This window comes from Myxocyprinus asiaticus, chromosome 30 (genome assembly GCF_019703515.2).
Source record: "Myxocyprinus asiaticus isolate MX2 ecotype Aquarium Trade chromosome 30, UBuf_Myxa_2, whole genome shotgun sequence".
NCBI lineage: Eukaryota > Metazoa > Chordata > Actinopteri > Cypriniformes > Catostomidae > Myxocyprinus > Myxocyprinus asiaticus.
Window position 1 is genome coordinate 42,555,697 of NC_059373.1, and position 21,917 is coordinate 42,577,613.

The following is a 21,917-nucleotide window of genomic DNA, read 5'->3' on the forward strand; positions in this document are numbered from 1 at the left end:
TTTTTTTTTAAATGGTTTAATCTCTTAATTCTATTAAAAAATAAAATGTATTGTGTATTTTGATAGTCTTGACAAAGTCCCAAAGTTTAGTTCCCATACTAAAAACTATGTGGTATTTAAAAATGATCTACCTTTCCCAGGTCAAAAATGACGTGAACGGCAGTAAAGTTATTTTAAAGTTCAAGTTAAAGCACATGCTTAAAGGAATATTCCGGGTTCAAAAGTTCAGCTCAATCGACAGCATTTGTGGCATAATGTTGATTACCACAAAAATAAATATAGACTCACCCCTCATTTTCTTAAAAAAAGCAAAAATCCAGGTTTCAGTGAGGCACAATGGAAGTCAGTGTGGAAAATGGAAGTGAATGGGAGCAATTTTTGGAGGGTTTAAAGGCAGAAATGTGAAGCTTATAATTTTATAAAAGCACTTACATTCATTCTTCTGTTAAAACTCATGTATTATTTGAGCTGTAAAGTTGTTTACATTTTCATTCTTTATGGCAATGAAGTTGTAAAATTGGCTATATATTTACACAGATGCGGTTATTAAGTGATTTTATCACAGTAAAATCATGTTAACACACACATTGTTTGATGTTTGTCTATTCTTTTGAACGTTAAAAATTGGCCCCATTCATTTCCATTGTAAGTGTATCACCGTAACCCAGATTTTTTTATTTTTTTAAAGAAAAGGAGGGATGAGTTGAAATTATTTTTGTGGTAATCAACATTATGCCACAAATGCTGTTGATCGAGCTTAAAGGAATAGTTCACCCAAAAATGAACATTTGCTAATAATTTACTCACCCTCAGGCCATCCAAGATGTATATGACTTTCTGTCTTCATCAAAACAGAATTTAATATTTTTAGGAAAGTATTCCAGGTTTTTAGCTTCATCCATTGCAAGTGAATGGACACCAACTTTTGATTGTCCAAAAAGCATATTTAGTCAGCATCAAAGTAATCCACACGACTCCAGTCGATTAAGTAATGTCTTCTGAAGTGAATTGATATGTTTGTGTGAAAAACTAATCGCTAATTAAAACTTTATTAACTTTAAAAAAATCGCTTCCTGTAAACACTCAATACCTCCCGTCGCTGACGCGTGACGTCATCACGTTGGCACGTTCACGTGAGAATTCAGAACTTCTGCTCCGTTTACCACAGAGGAACGTACTTCACGCGAGAGTTAGGTAAATTCAAACAGCTACAGAGAGCTGGCGGAAGCGCCGATTTAAAGTTAAAACGTTTTAATTAGCGATTTGTTTTTCACACAAACTTATCGATTATCTTCAGAAGACATTACTTAATCGACTGGAGTCGTGTGGATTACTTTGATGCTGACTAAATATGCTTTTTGGACCATCAAAAATGGGTGTCCATTCACTTGCATTGGATGAAGCTAAAAACCTCGAATACTTTCCTAAAAATCTTAAATCCTGTTCTGATGAAGAAAGAAACTCAGATGAGGGTCACCCCTGAGGGTGAGTAAATTATTAGCAAATTTTTATTTTTGGGTGAGCTATTCCTTTAACTTGTACTGAACCCAGAATATTCCTTTTAACACTGAAACTGTTCTCATATATCCACAGGTGTGTGCGAGGTCATTGGATAAGGAGCTCACATCAGAAACATCCAAGAGGAAAATGGCTCTTTTCATCAAGTGAGCACACTAACAAGGTTACTTGGAAACCACTTTTGCTCTGTCATCTTTCAGCAGATTGTCTGTTGTTTTGGTTGTAGGAGTGTTTGTGAGTGGCTGCAGGATGTTTCTCTGGCCTTCATGGTGTCGTCTCATAAACTCTTCATGGAGCTTCTTCAGGATGAGGAGAAGAAGATGCTGATGGAGCAGATGAAGAGGAGATCAGCCTCTGTCAACCTCAGTGCCAAACCACTGCCGTCATTCTACGATATTCCTGGTGCGTCCTGGACATGTTAAATCGTGGCAATTGTGTTGCTGTGATTGATGTTGTTAACGGTACAGACTGAGCAGTGCTGGTTGTGTTTTTGCTCTTGACAGCATCTGCGAGTGTGAACATCGCTCAGCTGGAGCAGCAGCTCATTCTGTCTCTGGATGCTCGTCAGATCAGACAGATCCTCATCGAGCTGCACGGCATCACTGAACGACCCTTCTGGAGGGTCAACAGTAAGGTCAGGAAGGACTTTGTTCAGCAGGGGCTCGGAAGCCTTGTAGAGGTCACTAATGTGACAATTAAGGATGTCCCGATACCACGCTCAAGTACTGGTACTCGTACTTGTAAAAATGCTCCAATACCAAAAACCAATACCATTTGACATACAAATCATTACATAAACATTCAGCCCACAAATTAAAATCACGTTATGTTCTAGCGAGATTATTTAATCGCAAAAGCTGTGAATTAATGAGATAAATACAGGTGCATCTCAATAAATTAGAATGTCGTGGAAAAGTTCATTTATTTCAGTAATTCAGCTCAAATTGTGAAACTCGTGTATTAAATAAATTCAATGCACACAGACTGAAGTAGTTTAAGTCTTTGGTTCTTTTAATTGTGATGATTTTGACTCACATTTAACAAAAACCCACCAATTCACTATCTCAACAAATTAGAATACATCATAAGACCAATAAAAAAACATTTTTAGTGAATTGTTGGCCTTCTGGAAAGTATGTTCATTTACTGTATATGTACTCAATACTTGGTAGGGGCTCCTTTTGCTTTAATTACTGCCTCAATTTGGCATGGCATGGAGGTGATCAGTTTGTGGCACCTGCCCAGGTTTCTTTGACAGTGGCCTTCAGCTCATCTGCATTTTTTGGTCTCTTGTTTCTCATTTTCCTCTTGACAATACCCCATAGATTCTCTATGGGGTTCAGGTCTGGTGAGTTTGCTGGCCAGTCAAGCACACCAACACCATGGTCATTTAACCAACTTTTGGTGCTTTTGGCAGTGTGGGCAGGTGCCAAATCCTGCTGGAAAATGAAATCAGCATCTTTAAAAAGCTGGTCAGCAGAAGGAAGCATGAAGTGCTCCAAAATGTCTTGGTAAACGGGTGCAGTGACTTTGGTTTTCAAAAAACACAATGGACCAACACCAGCAGATGACATTGCACCCCAAATCATCACAGACTGTGGAAACTTAACACTGGACTTCAAGCAACTTGGGCTATGAGCTTCTCCACCCTTCCTCCAGACTCTAGGACCTTGGTTTCTAAATGAAATACAAAACTTGCTCTCATCTGAAAAGAGGACTTTGGAACACTGGGCAACAGTCCAGTTCTTCTCCTTAGCCCAGGTAAGACGCCTCTGACGTTGTCTGTGGTTCAGGAGTGGCTTAACAAGAGGAATACGACAACTGTAGCCAAATTCCTTGACACGTCTGTGTGTGGTGGCTCTTGATGCCTTGACCCCAGCCTCAGTCCATTCCTTGTGAAGTTCACCCAAATTCTTGAATCGATTTTGCTTGACAATCCTCATAAGGCTGCGGTTCTCTCGGTTGGTTTTGCATCTTTTTCTTCCACACTTTTTCCTTCCACTCAACTTCCTGTTAACATGCTTGGATACAGCACTCTGTGCACAGCCAGCTTCTTTGGCAATGAATGTTTGTGGCTTACCCTCCTTGTGAAGGGTGTCAATGATTGTCTTCTGGACAACTGTCAGATCAGCAGTCTTCCCCATGATTGTGTAGCCTAGTGAACCAAACTGAGAGACCATTTTGAAGGCTCAGGAAACCTTTGCAGGTGTTTTGAGTTGATTAGCTGATTGGCATGTCACCATATTCTAATTTTTTGAGATAGTGATTTGGTGGGTTTTTGTTAAATGTGAGCCAAAATCATCACAATTAAAAGAACCAAAGACTTAAACTACTTCAGTCTGTGTGCATTGAATTTATTTAATACACGAGTTTCACAATTTGAGTTGAATTACTGAAATAAATGAACTTTTCCACGACATTCTAATTTATTGAGATGCACCTGTACAAACTTATTTAATTAAATAGCAGCCTTTTGCAGTTTAACAATCACTTTGAATCATGTAGTGACCGGCTTTTCTAGACTGGGAATGTGTCATCATAACGTCAGAGCAACACAAACACTTCAAAATAAAAACTCAGTCAAAATTAAAGTTAAATTTATAGGAAAACAGTATGACAGAAACATATCACTACTGTAAAGTTCTGTAATATTCACTGTAATACTACTACTACTACTAATAATAAATCAGTAGTAATTGTATTATACATACGCAGTATCTCACATCTGTGATGCTCTGTTATGCAGCACTTTATTTAACAAAATATATTTGAATTGTGCTGTGAGGTTCTGTATATAAGCACTTCATTTGATAAAAAATAATACAATATTATGCTGAAAATTAATGGTTATATTTTCATTTGATTAAAGCTTTAATAAATAAATTTATTTAAACACCATTTTGATGATAAAATTGAAATAAACAGTTGATATGGAGTTTAGAGAAAAACTTATTTGTTTTTTTTACAAACTTTATATGGTAAATTAGTGATAAATTGTTCACATTTGCTATGTACATGTATTTTTTATTTTTATTTTTTAACAGTAGGTAGTCACATATTAATATACAGTATAATATTGTATAAAATATTAAAGGAATATTCCGGGTTCACTACAAGTTAAGCTTAGTCGACAGCTTTTGTGGCATAATGCTGATTACCACAAAAAATAATTTTGATTCGTCCCTCCTTTTCTTTAAAAATAAGCAAAAATTGGGGGCCTGGGTAGCTCAGTGGTAAAAGACGCTGGCTACCACTCCTTGAGTTCACTAGTTCGAATCCCAGGGCATGCTGAGTGACTCCAGCCAGGTCTCCTAAGCAACCAAATTGGCCCGGTTGCTAGGGAGGGTAGAGTCACATGAGGTAACCTCCTCGTGGTTGCTATAATGTGGTTCGTTCTCGGTGGGGAGTGCGGATGCCGCGGTGGATGGTGTGAAGCCTCCACATGCGCTATGTCTCTGTGGCAACGCGCTCAATAAGCCACATGATAAGATGCGCGGATTGACTGTCTCTGAAAATGAGACTGAAGGAGGCAACTGGGATTCATCCTCCGCCACCCAGATTGAGGCGAATTACTACGCCACCACGAGGACTTAAAAGCGCACTGGGAATTGGGCATTCCAAATTGGGTGAAAAAATAAATAAATCAAGGTTATACCTCACTGTAATTTTTGGAGGGTTTAAATGCAGAAATGTGAAGCTTATAATGCATCATGCATTTATTTTTCTGCTCAGACTACAAACAACTACATCAAAGCACAGACTTGAGTCTTATATGCCAAAATATGGTTTCTTTTGCTACCAGTGACTCTTTCATTTGAACTTTTCCTGTAGTGGGAGGTTCCTGCTGACTATGTAAACATCATACTGTCATTAAAAGACAGTCTGACGAGAGACCTGCTGTATATTCTCATGGCCAAGGGTCTGCACTGCATCAATATAAAGGTGACTCACTTTAAAATCATTAACATGCTCTACATGGCTAAAAGTATGTTTGGCTATTCCAGCAATTCAAGTCCAGAAATCTTAAATGTTACACAGTGACTTTCTAGAGAATTGTCTTTCAACTTTGTGGCAACAATTTAGGGAGCGCCTTTTTCTGTTTCAGAATGTACCCCTTAAACTCTGCAGTCCACTCATAGGCTAAGATATTCAATGAATCCATTAGGATGGTGCATGAACTGAAAATGAGACTGAATGTCTATGGACGACCACATCTGTGTAGGCTGAAATGTGTTAGAGCGCCACCTACATTTCAGATCTGTAATCTGTGATCTTTTCTAGTGCTTGCTGCCATCTAGTGGAGTGAAATAAGACTTTTCAAAGTGAACAGAACCAGAATTACAAGCTTAAAAATTTAGGATGACAAAATAATAATAATAATTTAAAAGAAATAAGTTGTTTCTTTACTTTCTTGTCATCATAAGAATGTAGAAATAAGCAATATTGTTTATGAATAATTGGAGTCTCTTTTTTTTTCTTCATTTGGGGTTTTTTCTGAAAAATTAGACCAGTTTTTTGCAATTAGTCCACCGTATTTTTGAATGGTGAGCTTTTCAATTTGAGTGTGAAAATTGCAGGCGGCAGCCCAAAAATGCATCAGTTTTGTTTTTGTTTTTTTTTTTACTGGTAATATTTGACCACTGTAGTTGATTTTCAATTATTTATTTATTTATTTATTTTTTTAGGGTGCATATTTCTTTCTAACCATATATATATACAGTACAGTGTGTCATCTTTTCATGCCAACCACTTCAACTAAATCCATTTATTAAAATAGATTCTTCTAAATATTTAGGCTGTAACCTAAAAAATAATGATGTTTTATATGACATCCATATAGACTACAATAGAATACAGTATAACAAAATATATCAGATGTTACAAATAAAATTAAAAAAAAAAACAGCACAATTCATTATCGGGACATTTTTACTTATGAGCCCTTGTTAATTTCATCAGTGCTTATATTTTATTGTCTCTTCATTTGTCTTTTTGTGTTAACGTGCTGCAGAGTTTTGCATACGCTCGTCAGCTGTTTGATGCATGTTTGGAGGTGGTGACGGAGTTTTCTCCTAAGCTGCGTCAGGTCATGCTCAACGAGATCCTGCTGCTGGAGGTCAGAGGTCATGAGACGGCTGCTGCCGACGGTAACATGGAGAGACCTCCACCAGACCTGGTCAGCAGAGTCCGCGGTTACCTGGAAACGAGGATTCACGGTGTGATGTAGTGATTGTGTTGAGATCATTAATAAATTTGTCTATTGAATCAGTTGCTGAACCGATCGCTCTGCTCAAGTTGCTCTCTGAATATCGAGAAATATTTTGTGTCATGTGATCATGCATTCAGCTAACAATAAGAACGTAGTAATCTTACAGGTTATGTTATAAATGAATCCCTCCCAGATATTCCTCTACGTCAGATAGTTGGTGAGGAGTGCGTGGTGTTCATGCTCAACTGGAGAGAGAACGAGTATCTGACGCTGCAGGTGCCACAGTCACTGGTCAACAACAACCCTTATATAAAGGTGTGTGTGCTCTAGATTCTCCAGCTCTGCTCCAAACCCTGTACAACTGTCTATATATGCAGCTATCTTTCTAAGGTAACATTCTAGCCGACATGGAAACTCATTTGTGTCCGTGGCGAGCCTACGGTGTCTTTAAATGCTGTTTAGTTGGACAGCTCACTAGGTTTTGGAACGAGCTGCAGGAGATGCATTTCTGAGGTTGATATTAGTACACAGTTTAAACACATGTTCACTAATAGTCTCGTCAGATCTAGATTTCTAACCTCAGATTGATTCTCTCCTTGTGTATTTCCAACAAATTCTTCATCCTGTGAGCGGTGCAGTTGGGTCAGCTGATCGCGTCCACCTGTAAGGAGCTGCCGGGGCCTAAAGAGAGCCGCCGCACAGCTAAAGAGCTCTGGGAAGTGATCGTGCAGATCTGCAGTGTGTCCAGTCAACACAAGCGCAGCAGTGACGGAAGAGTCAGTCTGCTCAAACACAGAGAGACCTCGCTCGGCATACTGCCCAGGTCAGAGAAAGAGTGTGTTTGCTGCAGGAACACTATCACACATGAGGAATAATGCTAAATTCATCTTAGACAACCTCTAACTCAACCAGACCAATGAGAACACATTTTAGTTTAATGCATTGATGCATTTTCTCTGTTTGTTGACTTCAGGAGCAAATTCATGACATTTATGAAGAAACTACGGGTAAGTGTGACATCCACAAATGGGTCATTCTGTGTCAACTCATCTGGAGGTCCACACCTCAGTTTTGTTTTTGATCATTTTTTACTAGATTATTGATGATGGAAACCAAAATATTAAATGCTATGGACCACTATTTACTAAGTAATCCATTATTTTGTAGATGGGGGTCAAAATGACAGTTTTCGCCAGTGATTTTGGAGCAAAACTACAGGATATTAAATAACTTTAGAAAGGTGCTAGAATCATTATTTTTTTTTTTTTTTTACACAGAGATATGTGGGTCAATTAATAAATCAGTTGATTTCAGCAGCTCTTGTTGCACTATATGCCAATGGGGTGAGTCTAAAAATGGAAAAAGCAAACAGTTTTTTCATGTTGTTTTTCTGAAGTTGGTGTCTATAATTCCAGAATAGGGGTGGACGATATGACCAAAATCTTATATCACAAATTTTATATCATGATAACGATATATATCATGATATAGTTACATAAAATTTTTTTTACAAAAATATTATTTAAATAACCATATTGTAATGACTATTTTTGAAAAACCCAGTCATCGAATTAAATACTTTATAAATGAAAACTACTTATGTAATTGGGGTTCTAAATAAACAATTTATTTAATTATTTGTATACACGTTTTACGATCACATTTAATCAAACTACACAATGATGACTAAGACTTTATAGATATTACAGCTTCATTTTCTGTTAAATCATGATTTTCTGTAAAGCTGCTTTAAAACGATGCGTGTTATGAAAAGCGCTATACAAATAAAAATGACTTGATAATTTTCTCTTTATTTGGAACTTGACAAACATAGAGTAAATAAAAAAACAAAAAAATACATTGGTGAATGCTAAATTTCCCATTTCATTCTGATTTCAGGATTATTATAGTAAAACACTTCATTAGGCTCTTAATGGTTTAAGTCATCTTTGTAGACAATATTTGAACATCTGAAAGCAAAGCCAGTTTGTTTTCTAATATCTAACATCATTCAAACTGATTTTTATTAAGAGTGATGTGGTGTAGTTTAAATGATATGCATGACATTTAACACATAATTGTTGGCGCATGACACATTGTTTTAGCTGTTTTCCTTGTTAGTGTTTGTTAGAATGCCAGGCTCTCTCACCATTTGAATTATTTGACTTCCTCCTCAGCGCTTTAAGGTAAAAACCTCAAAACTCAGTACAATTCAAATGGGTCAAAGCATTGAAGCTTGTGCTGCGATAGAGAGAAACCGTGTTGAGTAGCGCAAGTGTCTGTGGAGCCCAATCTGGAAGCCTGCTGGACTCACGCACTTTCATGCATCAGATATAGAGCATGTGAAAGTCACGTGAAACACAGCTGCGTATTTCAGATGAGAAGCATATTCAGAGCGTGAGATTAATGCGGCCGCCGAAAAATGGTCAGTACCTGGAAAAACCCTGTTTCTTCAATTCTCTCAGTCTCACATAAAGCCCCTCTGTCTTTCTCCTCCATTTCTCCGACAGAATGTGTACCATGTATGTGTTACATGAATAAAATGAAGTGCACATGTCTTGCATGCGTTGGAGATTTTGCATTAACGCGATACAGGCGTTAATCCAAAATGTATACCAATTGCCAAATTTCAACTGGTTTATCATTTCTACCGGTATATTGCCCACCCCTATTCCAGAAGTATTAAAAATATCTTAATATCCTTTTAGATTACGGTTAAGAACAAACTTTCCTTTTGGAATATACAAATTTAAGGCCGTATTTGGAGATACTGGGCTCTAAATGTGACTTCATGTGCAAATTGTTCACCTTTACCTGTTTTTAATTGTTGAAAACCAAATGTGGATTAGACAAGAAAAATTTGCTTCATACCATCTGACCCACATTTGGTTTTCAACTAGAGATACACTCACCAAGCACTTTTATTAGGAACACCTGTACACCTACTTATTCATGCGATTTATCTAATCAGCCAGTCGTTCTTGGCTGACCGAAGTGGAACCCGATGTTTTCTTCTGCTGTTGTAGTCCATCCGCCTCAGGGTTTGATGTGTTGTGCATTCTGAGGTGCTATTCTGCTCACTAAAATTATACAGAGCGGTTATCTGAGTTACCGTAGCCTTTCTGTCAGCATGAACCAGTCTGGCCATTCTCTGTTGACCTCTCTCATCAACAAGGCATTTTCGCCCACAGAACCGCCACTCATTGGATGCTTTTTGTTTTTGGCACCATTCTGAGTAAATTCTAGAGACTGTTGTGTGTGAAAATCCCAGAAGATCAGCAGTTACAGAAATACTCAAACCAGCCCATCTGGCACCAACAATCATGCCACGGTCCAAATCACTGATCACATTTTTTTCCCTATTCTGATGATTGATGTGAACCTTAACTGAAGCTCCTGACCCGTAACTGCGTGATTTTATGCATTGCACTGCTGCCACACAATTGGCTGTTTAGATAATCGCATGAATAAGTAGATGTACAGGTGTACCTAAGTGCTCAGTGAGTTTATATCAGTTTTACTGATTCTGTGCCATAGTCTCTTTTGAAACTAACGGTTATTGGCTAAAATCTATGCTGCAAGTTGCTGATATTTTTTATTGTTTTTTTTTGTTTTTTTGTTTTTGTACGTGTTCCTCTGAAGCCGGCACTGGTGGGTTCTGCTGTTAGAACAGCTGTGTTCTACAGTATACCAGCAGTGAAATAAAAACAATCACTGACACCTTGTGGGGATTTGCTGTATCTAAATCTTTCATCATTGAAAATATTCATCCATATTTTTATCCTCACTTCAATGCATTTTTTGTTATATTGATTAGATAGAACTGTTTTAAATTGAAGTGAGCGACTATCTGGAAATGTGCCTTTTCAGCACACACATCGTGTCTCCAGCTTCATATCTTGTGAATAATTATAAACATTATTCCTCATTAAATCTCATCGGGTGAAATATAAACATATAGGCTATACTTTATATAGAAAAGTATTGGCTGATTAATCCGTTATCAGCCTTTCCCACAACCTTAGTTATCAGTATCGGCAAAATCCACTTTTGGTCGACCTCTAGTTTCCATTGAAAATGGACTTTAATACTTATGGAGTAATAGGCAGGGTCTCCAACTTTGGAAAAACAACACAAAAAATTATGTAATGGACCTTTGACCTGTAGTTTTGCTCCAAAATCACTGGAGAAAATTTTCATTTTGACCCCCATCGACAAAATAAGTAAAGAGTACATTTTGACCCATGGCATTCAATATTTTTGCTTTCATTTTCAATGATGTTTCTTCAGAAAAAGTATTAACAATAAAAAATGTTTGCCAGTGAAGTTTCTGAAATTTGGTTGATTTGACAATTCATACAGTAAATATGTATATATTCACTGATCAGCCACAACATTAAAACCACCTGCCTAATATCAAGTAGGTCCCCCACGTGCCGCCAAAACAGCTTTGACCCGTCGAGGCATGAACTCCACAAGACCTCTGAAGGTGTCTGGTGGTAAGTCCTTTAAGTCCTGTAAGTTGCGAGGTGGGGCCTCCATGGATCGGACTTGTTGGTCCAGCACATCCCAAAGATGCTCAGTCGGATTGATATCTGGGGAATTTGGAGGCCAAGTCAACACCTTGAACTCTTTGTCATGATACTCAAACCATTCCTGAACAATTTTTGCAGGGTGGCAGGGCGCATTATCCTGCTGAAAGAGGCCACTGCCATCAGGGAATACTGTTACCATGAAGGGGTGTACGTGGTCTGCGACAATCTTTAGGTAGGTGTTACGTGTTAAAGTAACATCCACATGAATGCCAGGACCCAAGGTTTCCCAGCAGAACATTGTGCTCCACCGACCTGCCTTCTTCCCATAGTGCATCCTGCTGCCATCTCTTCCCCAGGTAAACGACGCACACACAACCGGCCGTCCACATGATCTAAAAGAAAACGTGATTCATCAGACCAGGCCACCTTCTTCCATTGCTCCATGGTCCAGTTCCGATGCTCACGTGCCCATAGTAGGTGTTGGCAGTGGATGTGGTCAGCACGGGCACTCTGACCGGTCCGGTCTGCAGCTATGAAGCCCCATACGCAGCAAGCTGTGATACACTATGTGTTCTGACACCTTTCTATCATAACCAGCATTAAGTTTTTCATTAATTTGTACTACAGCAGCTCTTCTGTGGGATCGGACCAGACGGGCTAGCCTTCGCTCCCCACGAGCCTCATTGAGCCTTGGCCATGACACTGTCACCGGTTCACAGGTTTTCTTTCCTTGGACCACTTTTGGTAGGTACTAACCACTGCATACCGGGGACACCCCACAAGACCTGCCATTTTGGAGATGCCCTGACCCAGTCATCTAGCCATCACAATTTGGCCCTTGACAAAGTCGCTCAGATCCTAACGCTTGCCCATTTTTTCCTGCTTCCAACACATGAAATTCATGAACTGACTGTTCACTTGCTGCCTAATATATCCCACCCCTCGACAGGTGTCACTGTAATGATATAATTAATGTTATTCACTTCACCTGTCAGTGGTTTTAATGGTGTGGCTCATCAGTGTATATTGGTATACAGTGTGTGTATATATAGGTATTTTGAAACACTTATTCATTCTTTATTATGTTGTTTTTTTTTCACATTTTAGAATAGTAAAGTCATCAAAACTATGGAATAACATAAATGGAACTATGGGAATTATGTTGTGACTAAACAAAATCCAAAATAAATCAAAACTGTGATATATTTTAGCATCTTCAAAGTAGTCACCCTTTGCCTAGAATTTGCAGACATGTACTCTTGACATTTTCTCAACCAACTTCTTGAGGTATCACCCTGGGATGCTTTTTAAACAGTATTGAAGGAGTTCCCATCTATGTTGGGCACTTATTGGCTGCTTTTCTTTATTATTTGGTCCAAGTCATCAATTTCAAAAACGTTTTTTTTTTAATTAAATTTTAGTTTTATGATGTATCAATAATATATATAATATAATACAGCTCTGGAAAAAAATTAAGAGATCATTGCAAAATTATCAGTTTCTCTGGATTTAGGTGTGTGTTTGAGTAAAATGAACATTTTTGTTTTATTCTATAAAGTACTGACAACATTTCTCCCAAATTCCAAATAATAAATATATTGTCATTTAGAGCATTTATTTGAAGAAAATGACAACTGGTCAAAATAACAAAGATGTTTTCAGACCTCGAATAATGCAAAGAAAACAAGTTCATATTCATTTTTCAGAAATCAATATTTGGTGGAATAACTTCAATGCATCTTGGCATGCTCTCCACCAGTCTTTCACATTGCTGTTGGGTGACTTTATGCCACTCCTGGTGCAAAAATTCAAGCAGCTCGGCTTTGTTTGATGGCTTGTGGCCATCCGTCTTCCTCTTGATCACATTCCAGAGGTTTTCAATGGGGTTCAGGTCTGGAGATTGGGCTGGCCATGACAGGGTCTTAATCCGGTGGTCCTCCATCCACACCTTGATTGACCTGGCTGTGTGGCATGGAGCACTGTCCTGCTGGAAAAAACAATCTTCAGAGTTGGGGAACATCGTCAGAGCAGAAGGAAGCAAGTTTTCTTCCAGGATAACCTTGTACGTGGCTTTCATGCGTCCTTCACAAAGACGAATCTGCCCGATTCCAGCCTTGCTGAAGCACCCCCAGATCATCACCGATCCTCCAATGAATATGAACTTGTTTTCTTTGCATTATTCGAGGTCTGAAAACACTGCATCTTTTTTGTTATTTTGACCAGTTGTCATTTTCTGCAAATAAATGTGCTAAATTACAATATTTTTATTTGGAATTTGGGAGAAATGTTGTCAGTACTTTATAGGATTAAAAAAAAAATAATAATAATTTTACTCACACATACACCTAAATCCAGAGAAACTGATAATTTTGCAATGATCTCTTAATTTTTTCCTGAGCTATATGTAAGTCAGATAGATGTGGTCCTGGATGCTGATTGCTCCATACAGCCATGAATGTCATCACAATGTAGCATGACCTGTCTTAAATTATTGCTTTAAAAAACATTAAGAGTGGATGTAAATGTAGGTAAATGAGTGTAAATCCACAATGACTGTATGTTAAATTATGTGGTTTAGGAGCCGCTGGTTCTGACGACACTCATCTCTTTGTTTGTGAGGCTGCACAGTATCGTACGGGTATGTGCTAACACACCATATACAACGTTATAAATAATAGCTTGATCTGAAATTTACAGCTGCTTCTTAAATGATGGTTCATTTTGTTTGTGTACACATGTGTATGATGTTTTTTCAGGATGATATAGTGAATGAAGTGACAGCGGAGCATCTGTCAATATGGCCCTCATCTCTAGCCAAGTATGTCACAACACATCCATCAAATCATATCTTGTATATGTTTATATCTGTATATGGTTGTTTCTTCAACTTTGATCAGTTTGATGTCCCAGGAGTTGATTATTATTAAAACGTACAGAGTTCAACCGCTTCTTTCTGTTACATGACGGTCTCATTAAAATTGAATTGGAAACTTTTGTACCAGATCTTCATCAATTACTTTTGGCATTTTTTAAATGTCTTTTTATGTCTAGATTGGACTGTTTTAGTCTTTTGCCAAATATTCAGTATTAACCTATGAAAATCCTTTATAAATATACAAATTATTACATGTTTAAAACTATGATCATCTAAACAGAGTGAAATAAATATAAACCATTTCAGTATTTATTATGTGGTATATAAGGTTGGATTAGATGATGAAATGTTGATTTTCCTGCAGTTTACAGTCAGTGGATGTTGAAGCTGTGGTGCTCACATTAAAGGAGTTGGTGAATTATGCTCTCAGTCTGAACCCAAACAATCAGTCGTGGCTCTGCACGCAGGCCGACATTTACTTCGGTAAGGAGAAGACACGTGTAGCACTTACATGAACACATCCAGTACACCTTCAGTACACTCATACTGTACAGAAGCAGCATTACAAGCCTGTTCACAGCAATAAACAACAAAATATTTATAGCTGATATGATAGTGACAGCATGAAGATATTCATAGAGATTCATCTTGTTGTGCATGTTTAAAATGTCGTTTTTGCCCTTTATTTTTGCAGTGACTAACCAGTACTCTGCAGCGATGCATTATTACCTGCAGGCAGGAACCGTGTGTTCAGATTACTTCACTAAACCTGTTCCACCTGACGTCTACACCGACCAGGTGCTTACCAACAAATACAAGAACATTGGTTTCTTTTTTTGTAATTAAAAAGCCCCCTAATGTGAGGTGTGTTGTGCACGTGTGTGCAGGTGCTGAAGAGAATGATCAAGTGTTGCTCGCTGTTGAACTGTCACACTCAGGTAATGATGATGTCATTGCACCCTCATGAGTGTCATCTCAGTGTAGTGTACTGGATAATCTCAAGATGTGATTGTGTTTTCACTGAAGGTGGCTGTTCTTTGTCAGTTTCTGCGAGAAGTCGACTACATGACCGCATTTAAAGCTCTACAAGAGCAGAACAGGTGAACTCACAAACATGCTGCATTAACGCTTGCTTTACTGAACGCTTCAGTATTAAAGTATCTTTATGTTTTATCAGTCATGACTCCATGGACTCCTTCTACGACTACATCTGGGACGTGACCATTCTGGAATATCTGACATGTATCCTTTAAAAAAAGATCAGGACTCTATATAGTGTAGACTGCACTGTGACGAACTTGGTGGACAAATAAATCCAAGATGTGAAGCGAGTCAAATTTGTATTATAAATACAGTATACTTACAATCCACTCTACAATTAAAAGTATTGATAAAATGGTTTAAAATAATAGAAAACTCCCTATTTTGCCCTAAATGTGTGTGTGATGTGTATATTTATGTTTATTAGAGTATCGCGTCATTCCTCTCACATTACCTTTATTGAAATCAGGTATTTCAAGCCATTTGGACATTTATTCACATGCAGGATATGAATTCTTCACTAGTTAAAATGTTCATTCTTGAACTACTAGTGAAAATGCTCATTTTTTGTTACCATTAATTAGGTTTGCACTAGTAAAAATGTTAATTCTTTATCAAAACTCATGTTATTACTTGCAGAAATACACATTCTTGATATCAAAATTGTATTTTTTCTAGTGAAAAATGATTATTGATATCTGTTACTACATTTTCACTAGTAGAATTTAACAATGATCTGTCATTCTCTCGTGTTCATAACACAATCACAGATATCTCAAATTAATGTCTTACTGGTTGAAATTCCAAATACACATCAGCCAATCTTACTAGTATATATTTATGTTATGTCATTAATTACATTGTTACTAGTACAAATACCCATTAGTGATATCAACAATTGAATTACAACTAGTGAAAAAGCTCATTTTTGATATCTGTAAATATATTTCAGTTAGATCTGGCATTTGTGATATCTAGAAATGGATTTCAGATATTAATAAATTGAAGAGTAATTAAAGATATATTAAAAGACTTCCTTACCAGAGATAATCACATTACAGATATCTGAAATTAACATTGCCACTTGTGAAATCCAAATTCCAGATATCAAAAATGAGCATTTTTATTATTATTATTGACATGAAATATATTGGGTAACACTTTCTATGAAGCCCATATTTGTAATGCATTGTAAAGTCATTATAATGCGTTAGTAATGTATCATAAGACACTTTATAATATGTTATAACTTCTCATAAATATTTGTAACCACAATTATAATACAGTATTTACATATAGTTATGCCTTAGAGTATAATGCATTATAACATGCAACATCTAATTTTAACAGAATATAATGTGTGGAGATTCAGGGAAAACTTCACTGAGGGAGGGATCACTCTAATTGTTGGGCTACAAGTGTTACAAAATTTTGTTTTTACAAGTATGTAGTACATTCCTAATATGTGAAATTGAAAAGTTAACTATTAGTAAATTAATTATAGAAATCTGCAGTTGTTTTGAACTGGAATGAATGACAGATCACTGTGAAATTCTGCTAGTGAAATTGCAGTAACCGATATAAGTTGAAATGACATTTTCACTAGTGAACAATGTTAAAGGGCTTACAGTATTCAAGTGTAACATGCTGCATATGATGAGTGCTATCTGATCTGTTCCTGATCTCTCATTTATTTCAGTTAGGATGCTGTCATAGGACACAGAAAGGCAGCTCAGTATGTTTTGGAACAGACCCATTAGTAGCTCAAAGCATAATTAAATTAGCCAACATATTTAATGAACAAACGTGCAAAGGGAACAGATGTTTTTAAAGATGTCAGATCTTCTGTATGCTGTTAACTTTTTAACTTTTTTTAGCGTTCTGAAGCGTTCACGTGACTGAGCCGTTGAATTAGCCACGCCCCCTCATTCCAAAACCCCGCCTTCCAAAAATAATAGACCTTTTTCACACTCCGGGTTTTGGAATGCGGAAGTAAACGTTTGCAGGGTAAACCCTCACAGCTGTGGTAATTCATTTTTTTTAAACTAATTCCAGGGTAATAAACAATAAGCATAATGTATTAAATTTACACTCAATATCTAAAAAATTTATAATATAAAAAAGTTTGCGAGGTTTCCGCTGCTAAATAAGGCGGAAACGCGTCATCACAGTCTGTGAAAGGTCTATTTTGAGACCAAAAAGACCGAGAAGGGTATCCACAGTTTTCCTGAGCAACCACAGGGCGGCGCCATGATGATTCTAATTGCCTATTTTGTATTTCCGGTCTCAAGAGGCCAAGTGAAAACCGCCAAATTGAACTGAATTTCAGGCTCAACTTGTTACATTGTTGGCTGTCGTAACAGCTCAGAATAATTAATTATATCAACGTAACTTATCTCTGACCATTTCTTCATGACATCTACACACTCAGGTGAGGCACTGTCTATAAAAAAAAAACGTCATCTTGACTCTGTGAAGTATCGGCAGGTTTTGATGAAATGTAACACTTTAAACAATACATTACCCACTAAGAATATACACCGATGCGAGTGAAAACATTGGAGACCGGAAATTGAAAACAGTCAAATCGTGGAACACTTCCGCGTTCAGAAAAAAGGTGGATAACTGCAGGCATTGCTCCAAAAAGGGGCGGTCGCTCCAAACTACCATTGACTATATAGGGAGCCCCTTACCTAACCCTTTCCCTAACCTTAACCATAATTGGAAGTGATGCCCCCTTTTGGAGTAACCCCGCCCCCATTTGGAGGTCTCCAGCCTGCAGCTATACATTCTTGAGAAAAAAAAAAGAGCAGCATTGTTTGTTCCTGTGGCTGTCAAATTCAACAGTGGCACAATAGTGCCCTCAACTAACAAACATTACGAATCATAGTTTTAATGATCCTCTTCAAATACAACACTATGAGAACGAGCAAAATGATTGACAGGTCAAAAGTGTCAGTGTCCGCAGACACATTTTTGTTTGCTGTTTACAAAGTCTACAGCTGTCACAGAGACCAGTGAGATCTCTCAAGACACTTATTTCATTCATATCTTTAAGGGAGTAGAAACATGTTTTGCATACTTTTACATGAAAAAATTGCTTACAGCACCTTAACCGTAGCCTTTGAATTCAGACATTCACCACAAACGAGGAGAGAGCGACAAAAGACAAGTTGCGGTGAGACTTGATTTCTTTTGGCGTCCATGATGATTCAAGAGTCAGTTACATCACACCACTGTGCTTATAGAATATTGTTTTTTTGTAGATTTGCCAGAAAACACTTACAGTTGAAGTCAGAAGTTTACATACACCTTAGCCAAATACATTTAAACTCAATTTTTCACAATTCCTGACATTTAATCATAGAAAACATTCCCTGTCTTAGTTCAGTTAGAATCACTACTTTATTTTAAGAATGTGAAATGTCAGAATAATAGTAGAGAGAATGATTTATTTCAGCTTTATTTTCATCACATTCCCACTGGGTAAGAAGTTTACATACACTTTGTTAGTATTTGGTAGTATTGCCTTTAAATTGTTTAACTTGGGTCAAATGTTTTGGGTAGCCTTTCAAAAGCTTCTCACAATAAGTTGCTGGAATTTTAGTCAGGTTTGTAGGCCTCCTTACTTGCACATGCTTTTTCAGTTCTGCCCACAAATTTTCTATAGGATTGAGGTCAGGGCTTTGTGATGGCCACTCCAATACCTTGACTTTGTTGTCCTTAAGCCATTTTGCCACAACTTTGGAGGTGTTCTTGGGGTCATTGTCCATTTGGAAGACCCATTTATGACCGAGCTTTAACTTCCTGGCTGATGTCTTGAGATGTTGCTTCAATATAGCCACATAATTTTCCTTCCTCATGATGCCATCTATTTTGTGAAGTGCACCAGTCCCTCCTGCAGCAAAGCACCCCCACAACATGATGCTGCCACCCCCATGCTTCACGGTTGGGATGGTGTTCTTTGGCTTGCAAGCCTCACCATTTTTCCTCCAAACTTAACGATTGTCATTATGGCCAAAAAAGAATTTTGTTTAATCAGACCAGAGGACATTTCTCCAAAAAGTAAGATCTTTGTCCCCATGTGCACTTGGAAACTGTAGTCTGGCTTTTTTATGGCAGTTTTGGAGCAGTGGCTTCTTCCTTGCTGAGCAGCCTTTCAGGTTATATCGCTATAGGACTCATTTTACTGTGGATATACAGTTGTGCTCAAAAGTTTGCATTCCCTTGGAGAATTGGTAATATATGTACCATTGTTAAAGAAAACATGAGTGAGCAGGCAAAACACATTTCTTTTATTTCTTATGGGATTCATATTCAACTGTAGGTTATAACAATCACAATCATAAAACAAAACATGGCGACAAAGAAGTCTTCATACCCTTAGTTCTTAATACTGTGTATTGCCCCCTTTAGCATCAATGACAGTGTGCAGTCTTTTGTAATAGTTGTCTATGAGGCCCCAAATTCTTGCAGGTGGTATAGCTGCCCATTCGTCTTGGCAAAATGCCTCCAGGTCATGCAAAATCTTTGGTTGTCTTGCATGAACCGCATGTTTGACATCTCCCCAGAGTGGCTCGATGATATTAAGGTCAGGAGACTGATGGCCACTCCAGAACCTTCACCTTTTTCTGCTGTAACCACTGGAGGGTCAACTTGGCCTTGTGCTTAGGGTCATTGTTGTGTTGGAAAGTCCAAGAGCGTCACATGCGCAGCTTTCGTGCAGAAGAATGCAAATTGTCTGCCAGTATTTTCTGATAACATGCTGCATTTGTCTTGCCATCAATTTTCACAAAATTCCCCGTGCCTTTAGAGCTCACACACCCCCAAAACATCAGTGAGCCACTACCATGCTTCACAGTGGGGATGGTATTCTTTTCACTATAGGCCTTGTTGACCCCTCTCCAAACATAGCGCTTATGGTTGTGACCATAAAGCTCTATTTTGGTCTCGTCACTCCAAATTACAGTGTGCCAGAAGCTGTGAGGCGTGTCAAGGTGTTGCCGGGCATATTGTAACCAGGCTTTTTTGTGGCATTGGCACAGTAAAAGCTTCTTTCTGGCAACTCAACCATGCAGCTCATTTTTGTTCAAGTATCGTCGTATTGTGCTCCTTGAAACAACCACACCGTCTTTTTCCAGAGCAGCCTGTATTTCTCCTGAGGTTACCTGTGGGTTTTTCTTTGTATCCTGAACAATTCTTCTGGCAGTTGTGGCTGAAATCTTTCTTGGTCTACCTGACCTTGGCTTGGTATCAAGAGATCCCCGAATTTTCCACTTCTTAATAAGTGATTGAACAGTACTGACTGGCATTTTCAAGGCTTTGGATATCTTTTTATATCCTTTTCCATCTTTATAAAGTTCCATTACCTTGTTATGCAGGTCTTTTGACAGTTCTTTTTTGCTTCTCATGGCTCAGTATCTAGCCTTCTCAGTGCATCCACAGGTGTGGGAAATTAACCTTTAATTGCCATTTAAACCTGTGTGTGTCACCTTGTGTGTCTGTAACGAGGCCAAATATTCAAGGGTATGTAAACTTTTGATCAGGGCCATTTGGGTGATTTCTGTTATCATTATGATTTAAAAAGGAGCCAAACAACTATGTGATAATAAATGGCTTCATACGATCACTATCCTTAAATAAAAGACAGTTTTGTTTTTTTTTTTTTGTTTTTTTTGCATGATCAGTCATATTTTCAAAATCAATTCCAAAATTTCACAATTTCTGCCAGGGTATGCAAACTTTTGAGCACAACTGTAGATCCTTGTCTTCCCGTTTCCTCCAGCATCTTCACAAGGTCCTTTGCTGTTGTTCTGGGATTGATTTGCGCTTTTCTCACCAAACTACATTCATCTCTAGGATACAGAATGCGTCTCCTTCCTGAGCGGTATGATGGCTGTGTGATCCCATGGTGTTTATACTTGCGTACTATTGTTTGTACAGATGAACGTGGTACCTTCAGGAGTTTAGAAATTGCTCCCAAGGATGAATCAGACTTGTAGAGGTCCAGTGTTTTCTTCCTGAGGTCTTGGCTGATTTCTTTTGATTTTCCCATGTCAAGCAAAAAGGCACTGAGTTTAAAGGTAGGCTTTAAAATACATCCATAGGTGCAGCTCGTATCAGACGCTAATTGTCTAACGGATTGACATAATTTTCTGGAATGTTCCAAGCTGCTTAAAGGCAGAGTTAACTTAGTGTATGTAAACTTCTGACCCACTGGAATTGTGGTAGTCAATAAAATTTGAAATAATCTGTCTGTAAACCATTGCTGGAAAAATTACTCATGTCATGCACAAAGTAGATGTCCTAAACGACTTACCAAAACTATAGTTTGCTAATATCTGTGGAGTGGTTAAATTAGTTTTAGTGACTTCAATCTAAGTGTATGCAAACTTCTGACTTCAACTGTATGTCCACTGGTTTTTAAATGCACTTTTATGACTATTTGTACAGAATTGCTTGATTTTCAATTGACTGTCACAAAGTAAACTGAAGCAGCTCAGTCAGTGTTCACTATATTGATGATGTGAAATGTGTTTGAACAGATCAAGGCGATTGGACAGACGGAGCTGAACTCCAGTAACCCAGAGGACGTCCTGCAGCTCGCAGCACAGAAGAGGAAGAAGAGATTCCTGCAGGCCATGGCCAAACTCTACTTTTAAATTCACTCCAAGAGCTTCGTTTCATATACATTTTTTATTGGAAAAAACAATTAAAATAAATACGCCTAACCTAATTC

At 37.9% G+C, this 21,917-nt stretch overlaps 1 protein-coding gene across 2 annotated transcripts in view; it reads left to right on the forward strand.

Annotated features, from left to right (window-relative positions):
* Positions 1-21,914, forward strand: part of ints8 (integrator complex subunit 8) — a 37,685-nt gene extending 15,771 nt beyond the window's left edge. For both annotated transcript variants that reach the window (XM_051663158.1, XM_051663159.1), the window contains exons 12-28: positions 1,594-1,664; positions 1,745-1,920; positions 2,022-2,152; positions 5,350-5,460; positions 6,530-6,734; positions 6,921-7,042; positions 7,366-7,550; positions 7,701-7,734; positions 13,841-13,900; positions 14,019-14,080; positions 14,502-14,620; positions 14,832-14,935; positions 15,025-15,075; positions 15,164-15,237; positions 15,315-15,379; positions 18,313-18,356; positions 21,724-21,914. In XM_051663158.1, the coding sequence (XP_051519118.1) occupies positions 1,594-1,664; positions 1,745-1,920; positions 2,022-2,152; positions 5,350-5,460; positions 6,530-6,734; positions 6,921-7,042; positions 7,366-7,550; positions 7,701-7,734; positions 13,841-13,900; positions 14,019-14,080; positions 14,502-14,620; positions 14,832-14,935; positions 15,025-15,075; positions 15,164-15,237; positions 15,315-15,379; positions 18,313-18,356; positions 21,724-21,840 (1,731 nt within the window). In that variant the 3' untranslated portion in view covers positions 21,841-21,914. The remainder of the gene's footprint in view (positions 1-1,593; positions 1,665-1,744; positions 1,921-2,021; positions 2,153-5,349; positions 5,461-6,529; positions 6,735-6,920; positions 7,043-7,365; positions 7,551-7,700; positions 7,735-13,840; positions 13,901-14,018; positions 14,081-14,501; positions 14,621-14,831; positions 14,936-15,024; positions 15,076-15,163; positions 15,238-15,314; positions 15,380-18,312; positions 18,357-21,723) is intronic.
* Positions 21,915-21,917: the final 3 nt, after the last annotated feature.